The 12,690-nt window shown below is 41.4% G+C and overlaps 1 protein-coding gene across 2 annotated transcripts in view; it reads right to left on the bottom strand.

Annotated features, from left to right (window-relative positions):
* Positions 1–4,995, bottom strand: part of si:ch211-126j24.1 (phosphofurin acidic cluster sorting protein 2) — a 70,263-nt gene extending 65,268 nt beyond the window's left edge. Inside the window, exon 1 of one of the 2 annotated variants that reach the window (XM_026916023.3) lies at positions 4,573–4,995. In XM_026916023.3, coding sequence (XP_026771824.1) covers positions 4,573–4,805 — 233 coding nt within the window. In that variant the 5' untranslated portion in view covers positions 4,806–4,995. The remainder of the gene's footprint in view (positions 1–4,572) is intronic. The other variant, XM_026916031.3, reaches the window with a different exon arrangement.
* Positions 4,996–12,690: the final 7,695 nt, after the last annotated feature.

Genomic DNA, 12,690 nt, shown 5'->3' with positions numbered 1-12,690 from the left:
TAATTTAATTTCACATGACTCCTGACAGGTGGGGAAGATGACCACAAAGACTGCATTAAAAAAAAGACATCAAATCTTCTGATACAGATGGGGAAATCCAAGCCTTAATCACACTTCCAAAATTAAATAGCTCGAGATCCGGTAAGCTCATTCAGCCCTATGGTGAAGATTGTTTCCTACAGCAATCATCTGAGCTAATAGGATAGTGCAGCTCCATTTAGACACGCCAAGCATTCAGTCAGACACACTAAAGATCAACCTGTAACCCAAAGGTTAAGAGTCTGCTTGCAAGGCAATGCCTGGGTGACATAACAAGCAGCGACATGTTTTGGTTCTCACTGAACAATGTGTGCTTGTTCACTCATCATTTATTCATCTTCAGTAACCGCTTTACCCTGGTCAGGGTTGCAGTGGATCCAGAGACTATACCAGGAGCAGTTCAATTAAATAACAGGAGTTCTCAGCCCAATTGTGATTTTTACATAAACAGGACTTTGCCAAGCTTACACAGAAGATTTGTATGTAACTAGGGTGTCGCTGTCTGACTGGATAATTTGGCTAGTGAGCAGCGTGTCTGCTATTAGCTATTGTTTAGTTAACATTAGCATGCTAGTTCATTTTATTTCATCTTCAAAATTCAAAATTCAAATGCAAGAGGGTGAACACAGAAGAAATCTGATTCCTTTTCTCTGATCAGCCAGTGCTGGTGAATGATAAAAATGTCACGTTCGCTTCTTCTCTGGGGACTTAAAGAAAAGTAATAAAACATACACTGCTGGCATTTAAGTGAAATTCAGATTTTCACTTCACGTACAAGATGGTGTGTCCAGAATATGCAGTTTAAGCTGATGTCATTATACAGCCTACTTCAGGAATATGCATGTTTTTTTTTTTTTTTTAAGTTCAATTCATTTCAGACACCTATCCATTGCAGGGCAATGCTATTAGTATCACTGTATTGAATAATTAATAATAATTGCTGCATATTATAATATTTTTACAGTAAAGTACTGTAATATCTTAATGTTGTATAAAATGACACATAACCCAGCACACTTGCTCTTTTGGCTAATGCAGGATACAAGTGAGTTCATGGTTACGGGTCTTGCCCAACCATAACAGCTTGGCAGTACTGGGATTTGAACACACAACCTTCCAAGCTGTAACTCAAAACCATAACCACTGAACCACCACAACTACATCACTGCAAATAGCTTGCATCGATTCAACTACTTCTAGCACTGCATTAACGCCACTAAAAGATTGCAATGAATCAGTGCAGGCTAGTTGCACTAGCTGTGGAAGCTCAGTGGTTACGGCTTCAAGTTGCAGCTAAGAAGGTGATGTGTTCAAATCCAAGCACCACCAAACTGTCTTGATTGGATCCTTGAGCAAGACCCTGATTATGTGTTATTTTATTCTGTGTATGATATTACAGTACTTTATGGTAAATATGTTTTACGGTTGTTTACTGCAAATTTTACAATACTTCATTGGCAACCCAGGTTGCCAGTAAATTACTGTAAAATCTACAGTAAATTTTTTACAGTGTACTACTGGAGGAAATTCCTTTGCAACCGTAGCTTTGGCAAAGATGTTCTCACTCGCACTAATTCGGAGGCCATTTCCAGAAAACAGGATTTCAGGGGTGCTGTTTTCTTCTCACCAATGCCCAGGAGACAACAGAGTTATTGATTTCTGTAAAATTGGTGAGCCGTGTCATCAGACACATCCACAGAGCAATGCATAAGCTGATGATCAGGTGAAAAAAAGCATACTGAAATGCTCCCTTGATGCACTTCAATCTGAAACATTACCTCCCCAACCAGACAGCTACTCAAACAAAACCAAACAAAACTAGTCCATTTGGGATTGTTAAAAAGGAGTGAGGGAAAACAGGGAAAAGACCTGTTCAAACAGTGACACCCCATGAAAACCTTCAACACTAGACAGTGACAATACAGAGGGTAAAGGTACGCTTAGATAGGAACCGAAAACATAGATCTCTTAAAAGACTAATTGGCCAGGAAACCATTTCCCCAGGCAACATTACTCCATCAAAAATAATGGCTGTACATGGCTTCCCAAACCAATTAAAGTCCAATGAAACGGCATGAATAATTGATGTGCTATTTGTTAGCTAAGGTGATCTAGGCAACCTGTTTAATTACTGGAAGCCCTGATCTATTACTGGCTCTGTCCACAAAGTGATTTTTCTTCCTGCTGAGAATGGTGGGGTGCTGAGGTTAACACACAACCTCCACAAGGCTGCCTACGTCTGGCAATGCAATAGAGGAAAACACACAGTAAAATCAAAAAAGAGCAAATACTAGAGACGCTTTGTGGTGTAGAGGTCTTATCTTTATATTCCTTCATGCTAATGCAATTTATTTCATACGGATCCTGGGAGATTTGCGGTATTGCAGACCACATGACAGATGATGTGGCTAGTGAGTAATAAAACGTCACTCCGTTCTGTGAAGCCCCAAAGAAAAGTAATGAGACATACAGTTCTGGCATTTAAGTGAAATTCAAATTTGCCCTTTACTTTGAAATTAACTGAAGGATAATGTAGCTGGTGCATTAGCAACACTAGATAATCAGGGAGCTTGAGGTGCTCAAGCCAGGAAGAATTCTTCACTGGTCCTTATACTTGGGCTACAGAGACACATCTGGGACAAGCTAACAAATGTGTCCCCTGAGCCCAAGGACGTCCCTCTGGAACCCAGCACTGGGCCAGGTTGCCCTTATAGCTGTTCGGAGCCAGCTCTGCTGAACAGCGTGGCCAAAAACAACAATAAGGTGACAGCTGGGCTACAGCTCCAAACATGGCTGCCAGCTACCATGTCTCCACTTGATACCAAATGCTGCACTGCAAGAGTCTTCACTGCTCATGTCTTTTTCGAGGTCTGGTGAGATGACATGCATTCCAATGTTCCATCCAAGTTAACTTCACATACTCTTACGAATGAATCACTTGGGTTCTGGCGTGCGTGACCAGGGCTGCACGGTTCTCTGAGTATGCACAGATAGCATCTGAGGAGCATGGTTCACCTCACTTGGCATACACTGTACCAGCGACAGCAGATCAGAGCAGAATCAGTTTTCAAACCTCCGTTCTGCAGACGCAAAGCGCTCAGCTGTTCCCATTCCAGCTATTCCTGAGTATAAAGTGTCTCTTATTTCTGAGAATCTGCCCTTTGTGGCCCTCCCACATTTTCTCTGACGGTCCGTGCATGCCATGTGAAAGTGTGCGCAAATGAATTGTGGTTGCGGCCAACATGGCTACATCCGTCTAGATGCAACATTTCTGACCAACCGGGGATGCATGAGTGCATTGTTTAGGTATGCTCAGTGCTGTAAAACGCCTTGAGTGCTATGAAAACTGATTTATGAGTAGACAACCAAAGTGGGGATTTTCTTTTTTTATGGAAGAAGAAAATGGGAGTGTATCAGAACACAGTTGGCTGGTTTAAGGCAGAGTGAAAAATGACATCTGCAACCAATAATCAAAAACCTCTGGCCTGCTATTACAAGACAGGGACTAAGTCAGTGAATTGGGATTATGACCATGTAATGCACGCTTTATAAGGACTTCATGAGTGTCTGGCCAATAGTTGAATTTTTGTGTTAGCATTACTGATAACCTGATAACAACACTGCTTGTAATTAATTTTCTCTACCTGAATACTTTATGAACGACCATACCAAGTTCTGGACTTTTCACTGTTGTCTGTTGAAATTATTTTTTTGTTCATTAAGATTTAAAAAGCAGTTAAGCTACTTAGCTAACCCTAACCCAAATGTAACTACATTACTAAGGCAGCCTCATTAGCTAAAAGCGCTCATCCAACACGCTTAGCCTGTCTTTTAGCCTATTTTCACATCTCGTTCTGCAATTAAACTCGGTTTTCTGAAGTCGTGCCCTAGTGTGTATGTTAAATTTAGCGAATAGTGAGGCACAAAACAACTCAAAATGACTGGAAAGGACAGGAATCCGTTATCAGAAGCTCGCCTCAGTGAGACTCCCCTAAAGGGCGATGGCACGCCGAATGTAGGTCACATCAGCCCCGGTCAGAACTCTCCCCAAGTGCCCCTACACACTGAAAACAGGACTGAACCCGGGTTCCTGCTCTCCACAGCACACCAGCCGAGCAATTCTGTAAAGTTCCGCTTTAGTTTACATCACGGACAAGCCCTTTAACTGGATTAAGCGGCCCGTTTCTTTCTGGCGCGAGCCAATCACAAACAAATAAACAAACAAATAAAATGCACGCGACTACAAAATGAGCATCATTTGCTCAACTCGTGCAGCAGCCCCACTAAATAAGATGAAACATCACACCATATGCACTGGGCTGAAGACAACACAAGATTACAGCTCTGATAACCAACATCATAACGTTACTTGCTCAGTCAGTGGAGCCAAACTGCTTCTGTCCCACTAACCGTTTAAACCGCGAACAACACACACGCGGGGGACCGATTTCAGCTTTGCATGCACAGTAGCTGTAAAAGCATTGTTTGAAAAGCTCCAATCACGTCCCTGAAACAATAGACGGGCTCCGGTACCTCGGGACGCAGCTCGGAGAGGATCGGTCGATCTCCCACGTCGCAAAAAGGTTCATAGGAACAGGAACGGGACCCGAAGAGCCCGAGGCTGCAGCTCCAGCTCCGGGCATGACTCCGGGAGCAGCGAGCCCGACCCCCGGTGCGAGACCACCGACACCGCCACCGACGCCTCCCGTGCCTGGATTCATGAAGGCGGCCCGGACCCCTCCTCTCTCTATGGCCGCCGCCATCATCGCCTCTCCCGGCTCGCGGCTCGAGCTGTGACCGGCCTGCCTCTGCCTCTGCCTCTGCCTGTGCCTCTCACTCAGGGATCGCTTAGCTGTCTCACGCTCGCTTTCTAACCCCCTGGCTGAAGGCTCATCTCGGACACGGATCCTCACTTACACACTGATTATCTTCGCCGACAGTCAGAGGCGGAGTTTCATTCAAGAGAAAAATGTGAAGCGGTATTTGTAACGTGGCCGCTAGGGGGAGCCCGTCCCGTTCATTCACCTTTTAATAAGGCCATGTGTTCCCAAACCTGGTCCTCCTGCAGGAACCCTGCTGACACTAACACACCCACTTACACTCACTCCATCATAACCTGTCAAGGCCTTGTCATGACGTGAGTCAGATACATTACGGAAACTGCAAAATGTGAGGTTTGGGATTAAATGAAGTCATTCTTGTGCTGGCTAAGTATGTGAAAGAGACACACCTAGAATAACAGAACGGAGTAGGAATGTATTGTGTAGAACTTAAGCTGCTTTATATACCTTCTCAGTTCATTGCTTTAATCTCCAGCGGGTAGCGTTGCTGCCTCACAGATCCAGAGATGTGGAGATTCTGTGCATGTTCTTCCAGGGTATGAGTGGGTTTCCTCTGGGTTCTCTGGTTTCCTTCCACCTCTCAAAAACATGAATGTAGGTGGACTGGCTATGCTAAATTGCCCCTTGGTATAAATGAGTGTGTGTGCCCAGTGATGGAATTTCATCCAGAAACAGCAGGAGAAGCTTATCCTTATTATTGTGAATGAGTCATTTTTGCATCAGATGGTCTTTAACTGTACATCTAACTGCTTACTTAGAAATAATGAAATGAAAGTAACTTGGGGGAAGACTAACAGTGAAATGCCCATCTACCAACATGACCTTAAACGCAAAAATGACATTCTTAAATTCACCCAAAACATCTTTTAAAGAATATTGTATTCTATACTGAATGATAAAATGATAAACATCAGTTTCACAAAAAACAGACAATTATTAAACAGCAGAAAAGGCACAGAAGCATGCCTCCACTTTTAATTTCATTAAAATCAAACAAATAAAGATTTTATGAATGTTTAAATGAAAAAGATCTGATCTCGAACACCAAACCCCTTCCGTCTGGTAAAGTAGACATAATAACAGAAAACATTTGCCTAGTGGAACATGATAAGCCCAAATGTTAATATTTTATGATGCAATACCATGTTGTTGTCATGTGCTCAGTACTAACTCAGCGAGGGCTTTCAGCTCCCTGTTCCCTAGAGTACAAAGTAAATATATCTGTGTTTAAAAGAGTGGGGCAAAACCTCAGCAGTAGCAGTTTTCACACTTTCTCCAGTCTTACAACACACTTTTATAAAAATTTCAGCCTTTAAAAATGCTTTGTGCAACAGACTTGTTTTATTTACTGTGCAATAGGCCAAATTGCTATTTTGAGCATATTCTATTACACTGACACTGAACCGTTTCCATTTTTAGATGGAATAATTTTGTACAGTCATATATTCTATTTATATGTTGTAAATGTGTATGGGTTGTACTGTATGTTGTATGTTGGTACCCATGTTATTTGAACATTGTTAAATAAATGTATACACAGCACTTTTGGTAAATACAGAGTTTCTGATTCTGATTTCCAATTACTTGTTGTGAAGCACCACCTTGTGTCCGTATGAGGCCTTGCCTAGTGGATTTAAACCACAGGATTTCTTGCCTCTCAGTGAGGCCTATAGTGCGAAACGAGGTGCCCGCTTCAGTACTGAACACCAATACAACTTCACCACCAACCAGGCAACGAAACAAGAAATCTGCAGTTTATCAAAACATCATTATGTTACATACAACCCATCATCCATGACTGGGTTCTGTAAAAACTATTTATTAGAGTCTTTGATTTAACATATCTGAGATCTACAAGCGCTTTTGGAATAGAGGGTAAATGATGTGGTCAAGTGAAAGAGCCTGACCAAGAATGGCTTTCTCACATCTAACCAGAATGTTAATACCACAACAAATCCCAAACTATTTGACTTCAAAGATTTCTGAGGACCAAGTAATATTGGTGGAAGGGTAAAAATCAGGCCACAGAGCATGTGGAAGTAAGCTATCAGAGTTTGAGTCCTGACAATTTCATAGCCATCTGTGGCCAGCAGTCTAAAAGAACATAATTGGCCATGATCTCTTGGTGGGAGGAATGGTATTACTCTCTCTCCCCTGTCAATCAGAGTGACACTAGCCAATCATGTGTATCTGCGAGCTCATGTATGCTGAAGAGGGCAGTTGGCGCGTTCCTCCATGTGAGTTCAGCTACCCTGTGATGCAGTGTAAGCAGCAGTTGGGAAAAATACAGTTGCATATTTTAGACATATATGCACTAAAGCAATGGAGTTGGCAACATTTTTCATAAGCGGAAAGATGTACAAAATTGAGCATGTGAGATTAGACAAAATGCATGGGTCTTATGTATGATTATAATTTTAAAATGTTGATATTACAAAGCAAATCTCAGCTCAGTTGTAAGTTACTTTGGATAAAAGCATCTGCCCATTGAATAAATTTAAATGCAACCAATAAATGAAGAGCCAGCCCATTGTCTCGGCAGTTCCTTTTAAGTATATCATCACAGTCAATGAAAATTCATACAGTGCATCCAAAATCATGCACTACATCCTACACAATTGTTAGCATTGGCAGAACATCTTTTTCTCCCAAGTGCAGCATTTAAGTGAGTTTGGAAATTTTGGACATACAGCACAACAGATTATTGTCCCTTTGTGGTCTGAATTTATCGCCATATCCTGTGAGCTATCAAAATTCACTTTACTGCACACGATGTGAAACCATGTTGTTGTTGTTCTTCTTCTTTTGGCTGCTCCAGTTAGGGGTCGCCACAGCGGATCATTGATCCGCATATTTGATTTGGCACACTTTTTACGCCGGATGCCCTTCCTGACGCAAAACCCTCCCCAGTTTTATCCAGGCTTGGGAACGGCACTGGAAGTGCACTGTCTTGTGCAGCCCAAGTGGCTGGGGTGGGTTCCCTGGCCAGGAATCAAACCCGGGCCACGGCAGTGAGAGCGCCAAGGCCTAACCACTGGTCCTCCAGGGACCCTACATGATGTGAAACCATAAACTGAATAAAACATTAGGTACTGAACAATGTCTACAAATTCTGCCAAGATGTAGTATGACATATGGGTGCTTTCAATACTGTTGGTTGAATACTAAGATTATAAACACTCTACACCTTCCAGAATTTTAATTTGGCATTGCACCACTGGTATATCAACATATCATGAATATGTACAAGAAAAGAAAGACATTGTGCTTTCTCTGACCTGTGTAATTGTTATTCCAAAGCACTTTCTCCAACATGCAGAGACCTGCATAATCCTTTCACCTCCTGCTGCTGAGCTCAATCAAAACCTGCACCTGCAGGAAAAACAAGCATGAGTCTTTTGAGAACCTGTTTATTAGGAACAGAGTCTGAATATTCCCACACTTATTCCTTCCCTAGCATCAAACTGCAACAAGGTACTCAATTTTCAAAAACGTTTTCCCCTGAAGATATACCCCCCAAAAAATAAAAAATAAAAAAATACACTCTTATGTCCATACTCTGTCGTCTACAAACACATAATTGCATATGAACATGTATTCTTAAAGAAAAATCCAGGAGTAAGTTGAAACTTTCTTTTCCACCTCATAAAACAGAATCCAAACAAACTGGTGTCAAAGCATTACACGGGATCCATCCATTCTCTGTACTGCTTATCCTACACAGGGTTGTGGGGAGTTTGGAGCATATCCCAGGGGACTTGGGGTATAAGGACGGGGACAACCTGGACAGAGTGCCAACCCATAGCAGGGCACAATCACACACACACTACAGAAAACTTGGAAATGCCAACGAGCCTACAACACTTGTCTTTGGACTCGGGGAGGAAACCCATGAAGCATGGGGAGAACATGCAAGCTCTGCACACACAGGGCGGAGGTAGGAATCAAACCCCCAGCCCCCGTGGTGTGAAGCAAACATGCATGAACCATGAACTCATATTCTAATCATTACTGTGCTTTATTGCAGTTTAGCTTCTTCACTTCACTCTGATTAATGTCATGCTAGCAGTGACAAAATGAATCACATTTCAGTGTGCCATAAGTTTTCACCAGTGACAAAAACATTGACTCCAACTACATTGGGTCAAATATGATGTTGATACCAACTGCCATTGGCTACATTTTTAGTTCATGAAGAAGTTACTGTTGTGTATTATCTTTTGTATTGTTGTCCCTGATATCAGACCTGTCATGTGCTTGGCTGACTAAATATGCCACAGCTCCATAAACCTCTAAATGTTCTAAAAGTTCTCTGGACAAATTAAAAGCACTGATTTCACCAAAGTATGGACCCGGTGGCACACCGAATTGATCCAGGGTCCCCAGTTCAATCCTGAAATCAGGTTATTGTCTGTGCAGATTTTTGCACATTCTTCCTGTGTCCATGTGGGTTTTCTCCCACCCACAAAAACATGCGAGTAGGTGGGTTAGCCCTTAGGTGTTAATGAGTGTGTGAATGTGTGTGCGCATGGTGCCCTGCAATGGAATGGCATTCCATCCAGGATGTATTCCCACCCAGCGTTCCCTGGATAGGCTTTGGATCCACCATGACCCTGAACAGGAAAAAGCTCTTACTGAAGAATTAATGAATGATTTCACAAACTGGTATTCTTCTTGAAGGGTTTACACGACTCTCTCCAAAAAAAAAAAAACAGTAAAACACTTCAGACAATGGGGAAAATAACACAACCAGATTGACAAAGCATTGTATAAAGCAGCTGATATATATTGTATACTACATATATAATTTTTAATGGAAACGAGCTTCTTTACTAAATCATTTACTCAAGACTAGCTCTATCACAGATTTTATAAAGGCTAAAAGGTAAAAGGTATTGTAGGGGTATTGTGTTCTTTATTTAGACCAAAAATATCAAAATTGTGTATTAATGTATTATTCCTATTACATGAACCATGGTTAATAACAAACATTGTTACAATGTTCCTTCTTCATTAGTTAATTGATCTGTTTACTATTATTCTTGTTTCTTAGAGCACTATATAACACAAGCTATCTTGGGATGTAACCTCTCCTTGCCAGCAGAGGTTTTCATTCTCCTGGGTTCTAGTGCATCCTCTGAGCGCAATTTCTGGTTCATGTCATCATTTCATGTATATAAATAACTAGTTCTATAAGTTCTGAGCCTTGTTCATTGCTGTTAGCCTTGAATATATTTCAAGCCTTTGCTTGTTCATTTGACTACTCTTGGGATTATCCTCAATTTAGAATAGGTGCAGTGGTGCATTTTCTTGAGTAGTATGAAAGGCTCGGTCAGCTAGTGGAGTACAAATGGGTTTGTGTGTGCCCTTGTATAGTAGTGTATTGTTGATGTGAGAGGAGCAGTGATGGAACTGAATACATGTAGAAAATCCAGGAATTTTTGCAGGTCTGACATTTTTGGGGACTGACCATTCTCCGATAGTGCGCACATAATGAAAATGGTGCATACATCCATGAAAACCCATTCATTGCTTATAGTATAAAATACATATACCAGGGTTACTTTAGGGACATATACTCTGTTTTTATGAATAGTTGGTTTGCTAGGATTTATTGTAAGACTATTTTAATGTGCTGCGTGTATTCTTTAAGAGAGCAGCAGTAAATCAGGGCATCCTGTATGCTATGATAAATGTTCTTAGAATGTCCCTGAAAAATATCCTTCTTAAATACCATACAGATGGCAGTGGTGGTGATCAGTCCATGTGGAATTATGAGATATTTGTAGAGGACTGTGAGCGTTCTGAATCCAAGGGCATACTCTGCTGTGGCTTCGTTTGTTTTAAATAATAAGACGTTCACTTACTCCTTGCCTTCAGCAGGTTGACAGAAAATGTTGCAGAAACGACTAACAAAATGATTATAGACTGGATAATCTCCCCTACTTTAGATTGTCAATGATCGATCTTGTTGTCATTAGTGGTGAGAACTTGGGCGGAGAAGTACAGGGAACATTAAAGGAGGAAACCTTGTCACTTGACAGGCTTTCCATCTTATTTCTGGTACTAGGCTATCATAGGCCAGCTTCGATGGCTGGCCGGTAAAGTTTTGCAAATCTGCAAAGTTCTTATCCTTTGTAATCCTGCTTAAGATAATCATGTATCTGACATTTTGTGATGTTTTTGATCATTACACTTCAGGATAGGAGGCAAGTGAGCAGCTGTTGAGACTTAGCCAGGGAACTTTAGCTCTCACTATCCGCACCCTGGCAGCTGAAAGAGGATGGATATAGTAGCTCTCAGTCAACAGTCTGAGTGAAGGCATGAAGGGGTGAAGTACTCTGCCCAACAAGCTGAATACTTTTTGTACCTTTTATATGAGCTTTGAGAAGCATGACCCAATGGCATTGCTAAACTCAAAGAAACCCTCAAGCCAAGTGCCACTCTTACAAGCACAAGAAGCACTCCAGGGCTGGCCTGGCTTGATTTTACTGGCTAAATCAAATAGTGGTTCCCCTGACTTTGGAAAACCTGAACCACTGTTCCTGTTGCTAAATCTGCATGATTGCAGATTTATTACCCTAATTTCACAAGTTTTGAAGCCCTGAGTGAGTCACTAAATGTATCAAACATAGGTCCATCATTAGATCCTCTCCAGTACACTTACTGAACAGGATGTGGTGTGGATAATGGCAAGATATATTTAATGGACATCATACACAGACATTTACAGATTGGAAAAACATTTGCCTAGCATCTCTTTGTGGATTTTTCATTTGCTCTTAACCAGATGCATCCCATGGTTTTAGCCAGCAAATGGCTTCCCAGTTTGCAGTGAAGCACCAGTTTGTTCTATGGAATATTGATTTTTTTTTTTTTTTTTTACTAGAAAGACCAAGGAAGGATTCTATCACCCAGTATTTTTATACTCTAGACAAATGACTTTACACATGCCCTGTCAAATATGGTGAAGATACTGTCCTCATTTCGTGCCTGTCGGAAGCAGAGTAAGGCCATGGTCCTGTACTTGAGTGACAAATAATTGAAATAAATGTAGCCACAACCAAAAGGTAACAACTGATTTTAGAAAACACCAGCACAATTTGGAATCAGTAGTGATTCATTGCAAGAGAGTTAACATTGTTGACGAATATTAATATCTACAGACTATCTTTGATAACTCACAGATAGGTCACAGAAATAACAGAGGCAAAGAAAGAACAACACTGTCAAAATGAAATTAATTGGGAGCAAGTAAGAACATTCTGGTCACCTTTTGGCCATCTTTTTTTAGCTCTTTTATTGAAAGTGTAATGAATTACCAGAGCTGAGCCATCTCCTCCCCTGGAGATTAAGGGCAGTCCGGTGTTCCTCATGCAGGCCCAGTTAGATTCCATGTTGCAGGGAAGGACTGGGAAGGATAGGGTTCATTGCAACACTCTTGGGTTCCTGCAGAAAGCATATTCGACCCACCACTCATTGTCGTGGTCCATCTTGCTCGAATTATTTCAGAGAAATTGTATGCTTTCTATCTCTGAATTTAGTTCTGCTCCCAGTCATCACAGAGCTGTTCAGTTCTGAACAGCCTTAAAAGTCGACTTCTAAGGCATATATAGTTTTATCTGAGGCTTATGATATTATATATTATATATTAGAATAGAGATTATTCTGAGGGAAGAGGAAGGCTTGTCAATATTTTCTTTGCTATTGCAATTAAGCTAACAGGCAGCAGAGGGCTCTAGAAATTCTTTTATTCCTCCTCAGAAAACAGTGTCAGGGTCACGATGGATCCAGAGTCTATTCTGGGGAG

This window comes from Pangasianodon hypophthalmus, chromosome 11 (genome assembly GCF_027358585.1).
Source record: "Pangasianodon hypophthalmus isolate fPanHyp1 chromosome 11, fPanHyp1.pri, whole genome shotgun sequence".
NCBI classification, from domain to species: domain Eukaryota; kingdom Metazoa; phylum Chordata; class Actinopteri; order Siluriformes; family Pangasiidae; genus Pangasianodon; species Pangasianodon hypophthalmus.
The sequence above is the reverse complement of the archived record's forward strand: the minus strand, read 5'-3'. Positions and strand labels throughout refer to the sequence as shown.